Consider the following 18,571-nt stretch of genomic DNA (forward strand, 5'->3'; position numbering starts at 1 on the left):
GCATTTCCATGTTATTGAACAGGAAACATGCCTTGTAGGTTGTATTAGCATGATATCATTTTGTTTAGGTAAAGAGGTGTGACTGGATGTAAACATCTTTCTCTGACTAATGAAGATTGTTTTAAAACTCACAATAGAGAAGAGAGCTAAAGCCCAGCATGCAGTGGCTGTCCATATGAGGGACTGAGGACTGTATTATATTGCTAAGAATTGGAATCAGCAATTGTGCCTCAAGAGCAGTTACACAAAGATAAGACTCCATAGTGGTAGAAAAAGAAAACAAGAACAGAGAATAATATTTCCTACAAATGGAGCTGAAGACTAGAAGATTCAACTGTATCTGTACCCACAACAGAAGGAGACCAAGAAGGGCCATTCTGAGAGGATGCCCCTCCTTGTATTAGTTCAGCCTTCTGGATATACAGAGAAACATGGAGTCTCTCTGCCTCAGAAGGGTAAGATTGTCTGAAGGACTTCTGAGCTCACTTTCCATCTTGGTTTAAAAAAGGATGGCCAAATTGCAAAAGATATGTGGCAAACCTTCTTATGAAATGTTACTATGAAGTCAGAAGCAAGTGAGAGTATGAGCAATGAATTGTAGCTTTCTTTAAGGTTGGACCTTTGGTAAGAAAAGCAATTTGAGATGGAATGAATGGAATGGCATGAAGAGAAAGAGAGTAGAACTTGAGTTATCAGTCTTATTTTGCCCCGGTTTTCTAAGATGATGAACAAAGAGTAGAATATGGGAGCCATCAGGAAGGAGGGCTAACACTTTTACACCTGTGTCAAAGTTTTGTAGTATACACCTCTGGAAGGACACTGGCTAAAATCAAGCACAGAGGACGAAGGCTTCCCAACATATAATTCATTAGAAATTCCCTTCAGCACTCCAGAAACCATGAGCACCTAATCCTGGTTCCCTTGCTAGGAATCCATACTCAGCAATCAATGCAATGCATGCCAATTGTTGTAGTACATGCTTCCAACCAAGGTGTTAACATGAATATCGCCAATCTGGTTAAAATGTACAAACGAAATGAATAAGATGCTTTCAAGAAATATGAGTCTGCTAATTCAAGCTCTACTATCAGAAAACCTGTAAGGAGTAAAACTAATTAAAATAAAATTTCTTTGTGAAAAATGAAAATGTGGTCTCTCTTGTGGACAGTTTTCAAATTTTAAAGTCATTGACTGTCACAGTTAATATGATTCTAAATGCTGTCAGTCTTCCTCTGTCTTCAGGGGCCATTGTACTTTTTGTCATCGCTGTCGTTGGGATGAGTCTTTCAGCTTTACAGGAGAGGAGCACTAGGCCTGATATCCTTCTTCAATTAAGACTTAAAGGAGGTTCTAATTAGTGGTCAGTCAGTTCAGTGACCAAGACAAACAAATAAGCAGGTTTTTTATATACGTTTGATAGCTCTGATACACAAATGCTTTCAAGCTTGGTTCTCTCTGTGTGCATCAGCAATCTAACCAGGCCACTAAGTGATTCTTTGTGTAAGATATAAGTGAATAGACATAGAAAGGAAGTGCAATTCCTACTGTCCAATATTTATTACCTGAGACAGTTTTGGAAGCTGCAAAAAAAGAAAGATTTGCTAAATACCAGCCAGATCACTTTAGTTTATAACATAAGTAACATTTGTGTCCGGATGTCCATAGATTAAGTATTTCTGTTCCAGCCTATGGATTGTACCTATCTAATCAAGTATTTATAGCTTGAAATTGCATTAACTTCTTTTGTCTTCATGAGAAAAATCTTTACTGCACTCATTCCCAAACAATTGATTGTTCAAACAGCTTTGATGCTGGCTTGCACGCTAGTTCAAATCTGTTGAGCCAACCATCTCAGTGGCTAGGGAAATTCTAGCTTTAAGTTTTGTTTAATATGTTGGAAATGTTAGTGGATTTTTTTCTTTGTTCATCTCTTCCATTTGCTTTTTCTCCCCTTTCCTACCCACTATTCTTTTTTTCCTTTTCCTACCTTGGAACATTCACTCTAATTCTGGACTTTGTAAGGTCCATGTAGTTGAGAATTTTGTTCATCTTTACTAATTCCTGTTGTTGCTGTATTCCACTTCATACAGATTTAATCGCATACTTATGACATAGACAGGACATACGATAAGAACCAGCATTGAAATCATCATAGTTTTACATGTAATGAGATTTTAGTGTGTTAACCTTGAACTGTAGCCCTCAAAAGCTGGACCTTATTTTTCTGTGGCCCATTTTCTCCACACTGATCAGGCGGCATGAATTGATGGATCTGGATGTTTTTCAGAATTACATACAGAGATGGACACAATATACTACTTCAAGCAGACAGTGCATAGCAAGACAATGTAATATTTTACCATTGCTGTTGATATTCACTCCAAACATGTACAGAGGCTTCAGATTTCAAAATAAGTTGTGCAGGAGGTACAAGGAGGTGGACACATGCTACTAATGAATGGCACAGAGAAACAGGGCTCAAATATAATTCTCATTGGAGAAAACAGCCTTGAAATAATACTAAAGCTATGACTAGTGGACAAAAGCCACAGATGCAAAACTAAGACCAGCGTTATGTTCTTAACCTGGAACTTGGCAAAAAAAAATTCTTCCTCCTGTTTTTTTTAACACAGGTTAGAAATTTAAAATAAATGTTTAAATCAGATTTAAATATAAAATATTTCATCTCAAATATCTTGACTGATTACATTGCAAAATAAACATACTTCTTAAACTTTATTTCTTACTATATCATATTTAAATTATCAACATCAAAAAAATGCCCACTAGTTTTCCACACTCATGCTTTTTTAATTCAGCTACTTTTCTCATTTGTTAATAGCAGAAAACCACATCTTGGGCTAACATTTTGGTGCTACAATGTGTAGCACAGGCATTTGTTAGTAACTGCAAAATGTTAACTCTGGAATCAGTAAATTAAACATTGAACTTTAATGTAATGAATGATCAATTATCTTACATGGACTTCTACTGACTCTTTCAATATGACTAAGACCTTGACTGACACAGAATGCAGTGATAGATATTACTACGCAAAGCTAAGTTCACATGTAGGAGCAAAAGAAAAATTAATGAAAAAAGTCTATTTTACTACACGATGACCTTATCTGACAGCCTAATTTCTTTGGCAATGATTCAACCACGTAATAAGTGTTGTCAGATATAATTAAAAAAATACTGATAAATTTTTCCTTATGTTTTATAGCAGATTTGTTCTTTGAGACTTGAAACTGCAGATAGTCCATCAGCTGATACAAGTTGTCTTAGCTCCACTGAAAGCAATGTCAGTTTCTGTCATCAAAGGATCTGCTAATTTTATAAATGTATTTGTATTAAATTTTTAATGCTAACATTTTAAAGAGATTCCATAGCCTTTTCCAGAGCAGCAGGACTGGTGGGGAATGCTTTACTGTAATCCAGAACAGTCCATAGCATATCACTTAGAAGGAATATATTTACTACCATTTATTCTCCATCATCGCACTTAGTCTAATGAAAACATTACAACTCCCTGCAACCTTAGCTTCTTTCTTAATGGCCTTTCAGAGAGATATTGGAAAGTGTTAAATGGTGAGATATCTCTAGAACTATTCAAAGTCAGCTGAGAAAATGGTTATATAAAGAAGTCTATAAACTGTGAAAATAATGAAGGAACTTTTTATGATTGCTTTTCTTTTTTTATATATTATTTAAAAAAAACCCAACTTTTGAGATGTTGTAATTACATAATACTCTGTATTGAATTTATGAGCTGACTATATTTACTAGGTGGCATTCTATGGACACATATTTTTATAACCATTCTGTGACAAAGAAAAATGTATTAGAAGTATAAATACTAAACAAACTTCCGAAAGCATCTTACATTTCATACAGTTCACTGTTCTGATTTTTCTGTTATTCATACTTACAACAACTTAAATATTTGTGTTGATTCACTCCTGATTACGACAAATTAACTTTTTAAAAATGGCAAAAATATTCCAAATGCCACAAGTGAAAAGAAAACAAAATTTTTCTGGAGAATCAGCACTAAAGAGTGAAAGGGTTTATTGTGTTATTCTCTTTGCTCCTTACCCATATGGGCTTTTCATTTCCCTTGCAGTAGCTGTTGCCTTCTCCTTAGCAAATATAAGATGTACTTTAGACTGAATCTGCCTAAAAGGGTTTCCCAAGAAAGAGACATGGCAACAAGTTTTTACCATCTAAGCACAGCTGCAGAAGGTCAGCTTTCTCCATCCTGATGCAGTCTGCAGTGTTTCCTGATTAATGCTACATGCACTGATACATTAACATTCTCTGTACCAATACTGCTAAGTAATTGACTAGCCTGTCTGTATTGTTACAAAAGCTCACAATGTCATGGCCAAATTTATCACATATTTTTATACAATATGACTGCTTGCATTTTAAATATCTAATTATCAGTATGGTTTTACCTTCCTGGACGTGTCACCGGAAGTGTTTTAAGAGGTAGCTTTGCAGTTTGAAGTTAAGTGGTTTTTGAATAGCAATGTATGCAAGCAAATAAAAGTGACATTTAAAACTTTCATACAGAGGTTTCTAAATCTCTGCCACTCCAAAGTATCTTTTGAGTTTGATTTCTGACATCTGAGCACTCTACTAAGAGTTGAGAATCTGAAGCCTTTGCACCATCGATCAGGAGAGTTGACATTTGTACGAAGAAAGAAATAAATAGTAAATGGCTTTTTCCAGTTACATCAACACCTGGGTTCTTGTATCAGGAAGCCGAAGTCCTACCAGACCTCCACATACTAGAACAGTAGAAGCAAGGAGAATAGGGATTGCTTTGGTGATACCAACAAGGGAACCAAATATTAAGTTTCCAAGTACAGCTGCTGCTTTGCATAGTGCATTCAAAAAGCCAAAGCCTGTTGCCCTAGAAGAGAAAACAGAGAAAGTTAAAAAATGAGTGGAATAGTAACATCTTTGAGACAAGTCCTCAGTGGGAATAAATCAGTATAGCCCCAATATCTTAAACAGAATTTATGCCAACAAGGATTCTGTGCTCGTTTTTACAATGCGAAATCAAAGCTCAGCTACTTCTGCTGCCTCAGGGACCAAAATACGAAATGAATGACTGAATAGGTAGGTTTGCACCTCTACAGTAGATCAAAGGACTTGCAAATGAAAATTCAGTAACACTTAAAATGCTGGATTGGGAGACAGGAGGTGTCAAGTAGCTCTCTTTTGAGAGCTACTTGGTGATTTGGGAAAGAAGTCATTAAAATAAAAATTTATCATCTTGGGGCACTGAATGGAAATTGATTTTTTACAGCAGGCATACAGGTTCAACCAGTGCTTTTTCAAAAGGCTAATGAGACCTCCAGTAATAATGAATGTTTGTTGCTTAGAGGTAAAGAGAATAGGGCATAAATAAACCTGCTTGGTGCAGAAGAGGTATCTGAGAAACTTTAGAGAAAATGGAAAGCAAATAGATTGCTAACAGAAAGTATGACACAGGCAATTCAGAGGGGCTCCTGCACTGCAGTGGTGTGATTTTGGTAGTCTGGATTAAGTATTTTAGATGTTTGGTAGCCTGTGCATAGATGTATTATCCAAACTGCCACCATTTTAGTAAATTGTGTTTTGACATGACATTATGATGCATAGTTGCAAGAATAACCTTGTCTTATGAAAAGTGTCCTAACAAAAAAATCTGTATGATAGTAGAATCTCTAACATTTCTCAAATCATTCAGAAATGAAAGAGAGAAGGACTGTGTAGAGCTTACACTGCTCACTGGGATAAAATAAGAAGAATCAGGAGTATAGATGTTCTTCTTTTTGGACCAGAATGTTTCCTTCTTGTTAATAAGTACTGCCATTAGAAGGAAAAAGCCCCCAGTCTGAACAGCAGACCATGCTGATGGTCCCAGTGACTAAAAAGAGCCCTAGCTGTTGTACATGTGAGGGAAAGGAAGAAGTCCTGTTTTCATATGTAACCTGAATTCCTAGGAAGTAAGTTGAAGAAACTTCTTCTGGAGCTCTTAAAGAGCAGCCCAGACAATAAACTTGAAGTAAGTAGACTTGATCCCAGCTGAGAGCAAGGATATGATTTCTGAATGTTCTTCACGGAACTATTTTTTGATTTTGAAAACAGCAAACCTTGGTATCAAGGGGGAAGAGATCCTCTGCCTCAAGCAACTGATGGACATGGCCACAGTCCAGAGTGTCACTCGCTCATCTTCTCTGCTCTTCTGCAAATCTGAATCTCAATAGTGTGGATCAGTCAGGTCCTTTGGAGTCATACATCCAAGTCTTATACTGGGGCAGAGGTAGAATCTTCTGTCTAGCATAGTTGACCAGGATATAGGGTTTTCAGCACTGTCCATTCCTGGACTGTATTTGACATGCTGTGCTTCAGAATTACCCAGTCCTAGCATATTCGGGGACCCCGCACCAAAAGAATGATGAAGGTAGGTCTAGATCCTTCTGGTATAGTTCTAAATTGCTCTAGTTTGGTCTAAGAATTAGAACTCTAGTTAACCCACAGAATCAATTCCAGAATCTGAACAAGATTCAGAAATGTGTTAATTTGAAGTAATGGTACTTTTGCTGTCAAATTCTTAAATCAGCTAAAAGGATGTTTGCAGAACAGAAATAAGACATGGAACAGACTAATCAATATACCTTTGAAAAGGTTTTTTTCCATTAATGTTAAATACTCATTTGTCCATGGTTGCAGACCGAAGTCAACCCTCTTGCCTAAAACATTACGGAAGTAAAATCAGAAGAGTTGATACTTACTGTTCCAGTGCCAGTTCTGTGTATTATATGCCTTTCCTGACCCCGGGACAAGACACAAGTTAGTCTTTTTTGCTGGGTAATAATAATAATAATAATAATAATAGTTTGGTGATATATGTTTTGCAATCAGCAGTGTTTTGGTATCTTTAAAATACCTGAGATTTAGCAAAGTAATTATTATTTTGTCTGAAGTAATCATAAATCCTCTTTGTGTAAAACATGGCACCCATCCAGATATTGCATGACAATAAATATCAGTGATATCTAAGGAAGGAGAGACAGGTCATTCTGATAGGAGAGCAGAAACTACCCAGAAAAACTGAAAAAAACAAGCAAAAGAGACTCAGATATGCGTCCTGAATGTTCAAAGCCTTTACTTGCTTGTTTTTAATAAATGTGATTAAATCTGCAGTACTTTTACATAATACTTAGTGCCAAGAAAAGATAAACATGTACATCCTGGAGATAACCATCTTGAAAGAGACATGCTCTGCTGTCTGACAGTGCAGACCAGTGAGGGCTGCCAGAGAGCACACCGCTGACAGCAGCAGATGAGGAAACTTTGGAAGTGTTGCTTGTGAAGTTTTCTGACAGAGAAACATTTGCAGCAGCTCCTTGCAAATACATTCCTCAGAGGAGGAATTAGCAAGCTAAACCTTGCCCATTTTAAGGACAACTTCTGGAGAAATTGGTCCAAAGGAGGAGTGGGAGATGCACTGAAGGAAGCAGCAAAGAATCACCCTACTGGAGTAATATTTCAAAGCCTATGGAAAGAAGATCAAATCTCTACCACAGAAACATCTGTACTACATGGGCAGATAAAGCCCAGAATATCTGGAGGAAGCTGACCCAGAATAGGGAGAGGCTCCTGAGAGGGAAGGAGCTCCAGACTGACACATCTTCCAGGGTCAATGAAAGTGCGGGTAGGAAGAAGGAGCATGAAGAGGAAAGACTGTGGTAAAATAGATTTTATCACAAACAGGTAGGAAGAGGTTAAAGACAATACAGCCAGCCTGGAAAACAGAGTTTATGTGATAGGATAATAACAGGTTGCAGCTATTCTGAACAAGTCAGGGGAAGAAGGAGAGGAAAAGAATCAGAACTGTTCTAATTTCAACCTCATTTACGCACAAAGAAGTATTTCTAATGTTATGGTGATGACTGGCTGTGATCAGTGTCTGAACATGTAAATATGATTTCTTCAACTGCCAGTGCTGATGTAAAACCAAACTTGCCCCCAAATAACAGTAACAGGGAAAAAACAGTGTTCACGTAAAGAATATAGACACCTAGTCGTCAACTGCCTCCATATATTGAGAGAGATATCAGAACTCCCCAAACAATACACAGATCTAGCTAAAGCAAATTTGTATAGATAGAGGCAGGAAAACTTTGGAAAGGCAATAGCACAAAACATATGGGGATGTTTTATAATGTGTTGTTTTATACTGCCTTATAAAGGTAAGCTGTTTCACAGATGCTATTTGCTTATATCAGCTAGTTATAACAGGAGTCTGAATATAATTTTCTGAGCAATTTGGGCCATTTCTTTTCACGTGCTGGTCTCTACAGATAGCACATTCAGGGCTGCCATTGTGCTTTAGATCTATTATAGTTTATATACCCAAGATTACCTTAATTAAGGTTTAAAGTAATTTTGTAATACAATATCTCTTATATCTGAGCAAAATGAAGGTAATTTGTTGACACTGAAAAACCAGTTCTGCTTTGTAAAATGGACTTATTCAATTTTTTCAATTGTAAGGGGTCATTATTAGTCTAATCCTAATAATGTTATCAAATTATGAACAAAGAGAATAAGACAAAGTAAGCCCATTTTTATTGCCCTTGGCTGTCCTGATGATACAAAATGAAAAACCTAGCAGTTCAGCCTTTTAATCTTTCAGCAGTTTTCAGATGTGTCCTCTCACCAAAAATGTGCACATTATTGGCAGGAACAGTAAGAATTTTACAGGCTTAAGTAAAATGTTGTTGTGAACTGTATCTGAAAAGCATTGTCACTGTTCAACCTTCTGCCTTCATATCCTTCAGTTTTAATACTGTATTTGAATGTAAATTTGTTGTGTACTGATAGTCAGAATGAAGTCATTAAGCAAACTGTTGAGCTCTAGGAATAGCAAATTCAGACTTGTTGGTTTTTAAACATCTTTCATAGAACAGTGTTTATAATTCATATCAGCTAGAATCTGTATTAATTCATGCCTTAATAATTAATTCTACTGAATCCAGGGGAGTAAAAATAGCCAGGCAATAAATATGCTGCAATTCACATACATAGATGAGCAGTCTTCTCTTGAAGCCCTCAGACAGTCTCTGCTACAGTGTTTCAGGAAAGTGCTAGAGTGTACAGAAAGTCTGCAAATGATCAAAGATACATGGTGTGTCATCTCAATGCCATGAATGAATGAAATGAAAAAATCCAAAGGCATAAGGCCTATATACACCAATTTCTGTTATGTTGATCAGTTCTGGGTGAACCATTGGCACAAAAATATCTTTTTGATTTGATGATCAATCCTTATTACTAGTCAAGAGAGTTTGGTTGCAAGAATCCCTTGTCCAGCTAGAGAATGTCATTAAATCCTTCAGGCACATCAGTAAAATAATGCTGGTGAATCAATTTGGGATTGCTTTTTAAAAAAAAAAAAGTTACAGATTTTAGTATTGAAAGGAGAAAAATGCAGAAGTCTTATAGAACTCTCAGGTATGAGAGAAAGCTGGATGTTAGGTGAAAGGAATTTTCCCCAGTGTATTTTACTTCAATTGCTGAGAAAGCTGTGAAAAGAAAAATGCTTAGCTTCCTTTCACTGAAGCCCCACTAAAAAATGGCAAGAGTCCAAACAGTTAAAAATAGAGGGATTATCCAAGCCTTTAGATTAAAAGAGCTTGTTTCCTTTTTGCCACATATGCTCCTTCTTAGACCAGGTGCTTATATTCCTACATAAAATACTTCAGGTCCACTTTTCCATTGCTGATAGCCAGAGTACCTGAAAACTTAATTGTCCTGCAGTGGAATGCTACTGAATGTGTAGCACAGATATTTGATAACTTTCATGCCAGAGCTAGTGCTGACTCTATCCATAAAGTTACAAAAAACTCTCAATATCACTTTTGTGGGTGTCGATGATATGCAAAGTCTATTAAAACTGAGTTTTTGAATGTGCTACGGACAATTTTCTAATGTCCAGACATTTTAAGACATTTTAAAAAATGAGTACGAAGATCCATATCATAGCCTGACCAATTACAGCCCTCAGTGTGCAAGTAAAACTGTGAAATTTGCATTCCTGCCTTGGACTACTGCCCAAGGCATTGCATAGGTTCAGCATGTCATGTCTCAAAAACATTAACATGAAGTTTCAGCAAAATGCAGTTGAACCACATCCACAGGATGGCAGTAGAAAATAGCTGTCAGGAGCTCTGCTGTAAGTCGATGACTGCTGTTATGACTCAAAAGAAGATAAAACTTATTTTTTGACAGCCACAACAATACAAATTTGGACTTAAGATACCCTGTGAATAATGTTTATTACTCTGGGGATAGATTCTCAGGGCTCAGGAAAAGAGAAAAAGATAAATATAATGAACTGAAGATAGGCAACTTGTTCATTATGATCACACCCTTATGCACTTACTTCAGAGGTATTAAAAAAAGGCAAAACAGGATGACTTCATTTCATAGCACACCTTGAATTCTAAATATTCCTGGCCAAGATTCAAACCCAGATGTCTGGCAGCTGTAGTAAAACTGATGAACTGTTCGTTATCTGATGCAATCTAACCTTGATTTACTCTGTGGGAGATGACCTATTTTTATTCCACTTTTTGTTTAGGTTTGGGTAATTTGTTGTATCCACTCCTTGACAAGAGTCTTGGCTCATAAAGTTGATGCTTTCCAAGTTAATTCACAAGAAGATATTTCTCATTTATGAGAACAATTCCATTTTAAAGTCATAAAAATCTCCAAAATGTTACTACTTCATAGAATTTTAACTCTCTTCAATTCATATATATATTAGAGGCAGAACTAGGAAACTGCAATGTTATTGCAAGCCCCTTGGGCACACACATTACAACACAAGCCATAATTACCTCATCACACAATATTTTTCTTCCACATCACTCTGCCAGTGCATAGAACAAAGAGAGCTTGAGGGTAAAACATAAATGTGGTGAAGAAAACTTGGTTTCCCTCATCTGCTGCAGAAGTAAGGTGCACTGTGAGTAAGGCTGGGGACTGCAAGATGAGAAAGCAGTCTCATGGTTAAAGTAGTTGAGTGCTGTCAGGAGAAAAGATACAATCCCTATCCCTGCCACAGAATTCATATATGATGTGAACGAGTTGCTTAAAGCTAACTAAGCAGTCAGTAAGTATGCATTTCACATTTTCTGGGTTGTCAGTTTAGCACCTTCAGGTTTGTGTTGCTGAAGTGCTGAGCACTTACAGCTGCAGTGGAAGTTATGCTTTCAGCCCATTCCCTCTTCTCAGAATGCTCAGTGATTGGGATTGTTGATACCACACATGCCAGACTATAGTTTTCCTTTTCTGATGGACAATATTGAAGTTGTTCTTAACAATATCTTTTTCCTCTGTGCCTCAATTTCTACATCACCTCCTTTCAAAGCAGTATATGGAAAAGCACTCTAGGAGCACTGAAAAATGTTGGCAAGACATTTAATAACTCTCCTTTAGAGAAGAGTTTCCAAGGCTATAGAAGAGTTTGGTTTGGCCTTCAAGAGGGTCATGACCAACCAAAGACTTTTCAGAACCCGTTGACTAGTCCAGAATAGCACAGGCCATTAAGAAGATAAGGCAAAAGACAAGAGAAAAGATGAGACAAAAGATAAGTTAATACAAGTTCTCTACATTGTGGAGCTGGGTTAATTTACTTGCTTATTGGAAATCAGCTAGGTTATAGCTAGTCATGATGAGTATCCTTTAAAATCTGTGTATTGAAAAGTAAAAAAAAAAATAATTAACGTTATCAAATGATTCTTACCACCATGTGTTGTCTGGAAGACAGAAACCTGCCTATGACTAGCATTAGTAACATATCCTCACCTTTTAACACAACTTCATCTACCTGAGAAGCGTTTGAAATCTATACAGCCTCTAACATCTCTTATTTTAGCAGTTGTGCAAATCAGCTGAGATTTTATAAAGAACATACAGGCAAAAGCTATGCTAAAATGGCATAAAATCTGAAAGTACTCACCAAGAATATAGGACAAACTACTTAATTACCAGAAATCCAGGCATTAGTAAATGAAAACATAAATATGTAGATGAGTGTAAATGCATACAGAATCCAAATCTCTTAAGATTTTGAAGCAACCTTAACTCTGCCCTGTGGGCAGCTGATGAACAGGAAACTGAAATGTGTGCTGTGTATCATATATGCTGCATATTTCCAAATTGTTTGCCACACCCCTACCTGGCAAAAAGCCAATATGATCCCCAAATAACCTCGAGTACAATTTATGAAACACCTTTTGTATTATGCTGCACAACACTGGAAAAGCCCCAGTGGTTTGGCAACTGGCTGGTCTCCAAGACGAGTTGTGCAGGAGGAAAAGGAGAGGCTACCCAGCCTAGTCTCTTGTGTATGGTAGTGTGAACTGGCCTCCTTCCACACACTTTCAGTCCAACCTACAGCTGCACTTTGCTGCTGGTTTGTGGTCATTTCACTGAGTATATATTTGAATACTAAAATACTGACAGAATGAGCAAAGTTGCTGTGCCTAGATTGCCTTTTGAGGGGAAACTGGAAGCCAGCTTCAGGACCAGATTCACTCTGGATGCAGCTTAGTAGTGAAAGAGGGCATCATCTTAAGTATGAAGGACTTCTTATCCAAAACCAGATCAGGCAGCTTCATGTACCATATATGCCTGGAAAGACTGTTCAGCCCTACAGCTACTGGCAGAAGCTGGAAATTCCCAGCAAACTCTGGCAAGTTGTGGAGATCAAAGAAGTCTTACAAGGAAAGACAGGACCATCAGAGGTGGGCAATGGTGGCTGTAAACTGTAGCTGGTCTGGATAAAAAAATAGCAGAGAAAAATTTCTGGGAAGCAAGTTATTTGAGTCACTGCAGTTATTAATTTTCAAATAGTTCTATGAAACATGAAGCTTTGCCCCAGTCTAAAAAAAACCATGTCTTGCAAGTGACTTCTAGAATTGGTCATGTCCTTATAACCCTGCTGGCAAAAACTGGCAGTGATGATTCCAACACTTTCGGAAATTTTTGGAAAAAATCTCATCTACAATGTATATCAACATCTTTCCTGGTACAGGTAGATTTGGCCTATGAGCCTTTTTATACGAATAATACAAAGTGACAAGTTTTCTATCTGAGCAGATAGAAACCCCAACAACTCAGCTGCAAGTACATTTCTGAAGTGAAATACCAGATAGCTATTACTGCACACATAAGCTTTTTAAAAAATAAAAATAGGGAAGAATTTGCTATAATCTCAAAGCTAGCAGAAACTATGAAAAACAACTATTAGCTACAAATATAGAAGCCTTAGAATAGATATCAGTTACATTATTTTTATCATTCCTAGTGATGATGACTAACTTTGTTTTCATTAACATTATCAATGGATTTTCTAATTATTTTTCTTTACTTCTTAAGAAAATATTTGTGGCTGCTACATTTAGGAATACAAAAAAGATAGATATTTCTAAAGGAGATTTATTAGAATTATATCATAGAGTTTGGTTAATGGAATAATTCTTGCCAGAAGAGCAATTTCCTGAGGTGTAATAAATACACTAGCACTTAGTATTAGAGCTTAGTGCTTTGGATTCCAAAGTAGCCTAGTATGATTATTTGATACAACCACAACAGTGGACATCAATTTCTTGTGTGAAGAAGCATATATTTTTAAAATGGCAATGAAAAGAAAACAGAGAAGTCAGTCTACAGCTTTTCTCTCATGATGGACAATACTAAAGCCAGTTGCCCCTCTGTCCAAAAACTTAGATTTGTCAGCAAGGCATCATGCATTTATAAACTGGAAATATCTTTCACCATCTTTGAAACTTCTAGTCAGGACATAATGATATTATTGTGACAGAGAAAGGACACACTGTCCCTGGGGAGAAACATCCCAGTCTATTCAAGAAAATGCAGCTTCTACATTTTTACACTTGACATAGAACACTTTATGACTCAACTGTTCTTCCTTCAGTTCACTAACTGACATAAGATCGGCATTAAAATGTACCCGTATCTGAAAAAAAATCCAAACCCATGTCATCTAGCATCAATACTTGCAGGACATGAAAATTGTCCTGAGCTTTTTTGCAGGAGCCCTGAAGAGTCAGGAGCATTGCCCAAGACATTTTTGTATCCACTCAAGGCTGAGTATATATACTTCTAGTGACCCTGCATACAAATTTGTAGCAAAGTAATTAACAGCTCAGCATGGTTCAAGCCACAATTTCTTTCAGAAGATGCTGTTCAGGTCCAGATAGTGATTTTTATTATCATCCCCACCATTTCACAGCCAACTGACAAATGCAGCTATATTGCTGTTTTGGACCACCTACTGCCTTCATAGATAGTTGCACTAGGGGAAACCCAGAAATATTCCATTACTGTTTTCAGAAATACTGCTCATTAGCTGTGCTTTACATGACAGTAACAGTTAGACCTTCTTTCATATGAAACTACATTTGTGGTATTTTCATGATTAGGTGCTATTTGATGCAAAATACATACCAAACAACTCAAAAAATCTCTTTTTTCCCCTTGCTGTCGTAAGACAAACTGTTTGTTTGGCCCACTCAGAACATCACTACCTCTGTAAAGCTCATACATAACCATTTCTATTTCCCATTTCTGCTCGTACAAATAGTGTCAGTGAGGTTAGGGGAGCTGTATCTGCACATACCTTCTGTCTGTAGGATACAGCTCCACAGTAATGACATCTAGAGAGTTCCATGCTGAGATGGTGAGGCCGTTGTAGAGGCACAGCATACCTATCATCATGGATTCACTGGTCCCAAACCACAGGAAAAAACAGCTGATGCCAGAGAGAACCATGGAACCACCTAGGTATGTGACAGGTGAAACAAACATGAAGTGGAGCTGTATTTAAAGAATGATTTTTATTTATTTTGTGTAATGTTTCTATACACACAGTGCAGTTAAATAACTGACCCATATATTTGAGTTAAAAACTAAAGAGATGTCCTCTGCTGGTAAGATCAGTCAAGCAGACAAACACTGTAAGGGGGTCATAGGAAAAAAAAAATATAACTCCTCAAATATTAGTATATATCATAAAATATTAAGCTGGAACCCTCTCTGAACTCCCAAAGCAAGCTGTCTGGGAAAAACTATCCCCCATTCTTCCTTGTTCATCATCTTCTGCAAATACATGAAACTCATTCATATATTGTAGCAACAAAAACACTAAGTGGGAATTGCATTTATATAGAGATATTCTCCTAGAAAATGAACACAATGAACTATCATATTCGTTAAATAAATTGAAAATAGATTTGTCATTGCAGATAATCCACAGGAGATATCTTTCCACCGTGTTACTTTGCAAAACAGGTAACAGGCAAAGGACAGCAGCTGACCCTTCCAAGGAGTTGCTCCACTAGCTGAGGGTCACCTGTGCACATCTTGCTTTCCTTTCAGTTGAAACAAAGCAAGTCAATGGTCAGCACTCTCCAAAATCTCATCCCAAATGACTAAATAACGGTCTTGTAATATCAGCATGGAAGAGCAATGACTGATAATGTGGCATAGCAGAACTAGTTACAGAACACTTTGTTCCTAGAGTTTCTAAACTGGTGGCTTTTTAAAATGGCACTTACAATGCGGCATAAATGAAGTATCTGCAGAAGAAATGTTTTACATCTCTCTGAACCAAATTCTTTAAAAAGAGAGCATGTTATTTTATCAGGAGAGCTTTAGGTTTTGATGGTGTTCCCTGTTTCAAAATGAAGCCCCTACCTAGCATCGTTAACCGTCCAATTCTATCCATCAGGAGAGCGGACACAATATTCCCTGGTAACACTGCCAAAGTTCCCAGGAAATTAACAAAGTAAATCCAGTAGGCACTGTAGTCATCATCAAAAGAAATCTGGCATCCTGTCCTGATGTGGAAAAATGTGCAATTTATCAATTCGCTGTCAACAAATTTATATTGCTCAAGATCTGTGGAAAGAAGAAAAAGCAACATTTCAGCTAACAGCCAACTCCATGTGCAGCTTTTGATTAAAAGCATTTCAAGTTTAGGCAAATTTAATGACAGCTTGGAGTTTTCACTGCTTCATAAAATGGGACTAGTTATTGCTGTTAATTTTGATACCTTTTTATTTCAATAGAAAAATATGTTCATGAAAAAGAGTAACTAAGGCCTGAAATTAGGCAAATTATATTACTGTATTTCAGCTCTGCTTGGACTGTACTTGGTTAAGGTCTTTCAGCACCAGCCAGTCTTGCATAAAAAGCACTGGGTATCTGCAAGTTTCTATCACTTGGTCTTGCTCAGTATCAGAGCTTCTAGTTCCACACCAGACAGCCTTTCAGATGAGACTGCCATCATGGCCAGTTTCGTCTGACTTCTTTTAAAGTGAACCATTCCTACACAATTCAGATTTCACTAATTTTAATTTCTGAGAAGGTCTCATCATCTTCAGCTCAAACATGCATGAGTTACTACATGCAACTGTTCAGGCCATTCTTATTCCAATACCATTTCAGAGATCTCTTCCTACATTTCTACTTTCTTTCTGTTCCTTCTGTCAGCCTTATAACGCTGAATCAAGAATACCTTCCTTCCACGCAAAGAAAGCTGGGCATTGCTTTCTCTGAAACCTAATTCTATTGCTATTATGATTGCTGGAGTTATGGGAAAGCAGTAAGAAGTGCTCCATCTTTCCAACAAGCTTAGTTGGCCATGTTCTACTTTCAGTTATATTTTATTAAACTGAAAAAACCCAGTCTTCTGTTTAAACATATGAAAATACACATTCACCTTTTTGTCACAATACTTAAGAGAGTAGAAATAATTATAGATTAGGTAGTTTGAATCCTGAACTCAGATTCCCATGCCACAGCAAGTGCAATCCACCAGTCCTATTTAGACTAAATAAAATTACTCTAGTTAAAGCTACCGGTAAAGCAGTAATATATTTTCTCCTCTCCAGATTGAATGTCTTTAGAGATGGTTAAAAGCAAAGAGATATTTATTATCTGAGTCAATATTAGATCTGCAGTATCTCTAGTGTGGGTGTGATCCTTTAACTTTTCTGTTATAACATTACAGAGTTCTGTTGCTTTTTATAGCTTTTTATACCCTACAAGAGAACTTCTTGTATGCCTTATTAGAAATCCAGAAATTATAAACATAAGATGAGGACATGCAGCTGAACAATGGATGATCGGGGTTTTTTTCTCATAATACCTGTGTTATAGAAGGTGGTATTCATGAAAGTACAGTTCCTGAAGTATGTGTTCAGTGAAGTAATGTCTTCAAACACACAGTTCTTAAAAAGTGAATCTTCAAAGGTTACTGATTTAAACTTCATCATAATAAACCTGCCCAATACAAATAATTTCTGTCAGTCTTCCTTCATAGGTTAGAAAGAGCAACAAGTCAAGCTGATGCAGCTATACACGTCTAAAAAAATCTCAACCCTGGTAACGATGTTTTCTTAAAGGCATTCTGGAAACATAATTAATGATTAGCTGATTCTCAAATACTATCATTCAAAAAAAATATTAATAAGATAAATAGCTCCACATACCCACAGCTGGTAATACAATTTATTTGATAATATTTTTGTTATTACTTGTCCTTACTCATCAACAAAAAACAATGCCATGACATTGTAAAATTGCCTTGTAAAATACAAGTAGCCTTGTAAAATCACTATTACTTGTAATTTGACATTACAGTCAGAAATGGGAGATCATGCTCCAGAAACTCAAGTCTCTTGGAACAAACAAGCACCTGATAGTACCAACAAGCTGGAGAGAGTTTTTTAGAGAATCTTTATTTCTCCAGATGAACACACTAGGCACTGTGTCAGGCTCAAATGCAAAACATACTGTTCCAAGTGTTAAAAAATGGTTTTGCAAAATGGTTTGTCATGAACACAACAGTTACATTGCTAGTTATACAGCTAGTTATCTAACTGGAAGTATGTGCTTGTTGCTTCTGTGTCTGTGGATGTAATTGTAATTACTGTGGACATAAAACAGGTATAAACAAATTGTCAGTAGCTTTTCTTATTTCTGAACATCCTCCATCCTACTGACTCTCATTTAACTCCTAGGTCTTTGATCATGACTGTCAATCAAGTCATTCATAGAAAAAGTCAGTGACAAAGTGTATTACCAGCAGTAACATTTTACCTCTATGTTACTAGACTAAAACAATGCTGTAAGCCTTTTTAGTATAATTCTACCAAATAACATCATTATGCTAACAAAAAAAAAGACAGATGTAGAAAAACATCATCATTTATTTTACATGGAGGTGTGAAAAAAGTTGTAATTAAAAAAGGGCAGTTTTGCTGGCAGACTTCACCCAAAGTGGCAACAGTTTGAAAAGCAGTGCTTTAATTATTATACGGCAGTAAGAATTGTTAAAGTGGCAAATCCCTCCAACCTCAGACCTGGCTGCTCTAATTAAACCTGGTGCAATTAGCTAAGTATTCTTCGTATTACAAGACAAATAGTAGGAATAGGAACAGGAACATGCAAAATATGCTACCTAGAAAATAGT

The 18,571-nt window shown here is 36.7% G+C and overlaps 1 protein-coding gene across 1 annotated transcript in view; it reads right to left on the reverse strand.

Annotated features, from left to right (window-relative positions):
- Positions 1-4,124: 4,124 nt before the first annotated feature.
- SV2C (synaptic vesicle glycoprotein 2C) overlaps positions 4,125-18,571 on the reverse strand; it is an 82,607-nt gene continuing 68,160 nt past the window's right edge. Inside the window, exons 9-12 of the mRNA XM_074812363.1 lie at positions 17,246-17,379; positions 15,790-15,993; positions 14,714-14,873; positions 4,125-4,921 (exon numbers count right to left, since the gene is read on the reverse strand). Of these exons, the coding sequence (XP_074668464.1) occupies positions 4,738-4,921; positions 14,714-14,873; positions 15,790-15,993; positions 17,246-17,379 (682 nt within the window). The 3' untranslated portion in view covers positions 4,125-4,737. The remainder of the gene's footprint in view (positions 4,922-14,713; positions 14,874-15,789; positions 15,994-17,245; positions 17,380-18,571) is intronic.

The sequence above is a fragment of the Strix aluco genome, chromosome Z (genome assembly GCF_031877795.1).
Source record: "Strix aluco isolate bStrAlu1 chromosome Z, bStrAlu1.hap1, whole genome shotgun sequence".
NCBI lineage: Eukaryota > Metazoa > Chordata > Aves > Strigiformes > Strigidae > Strix > Strix aluco.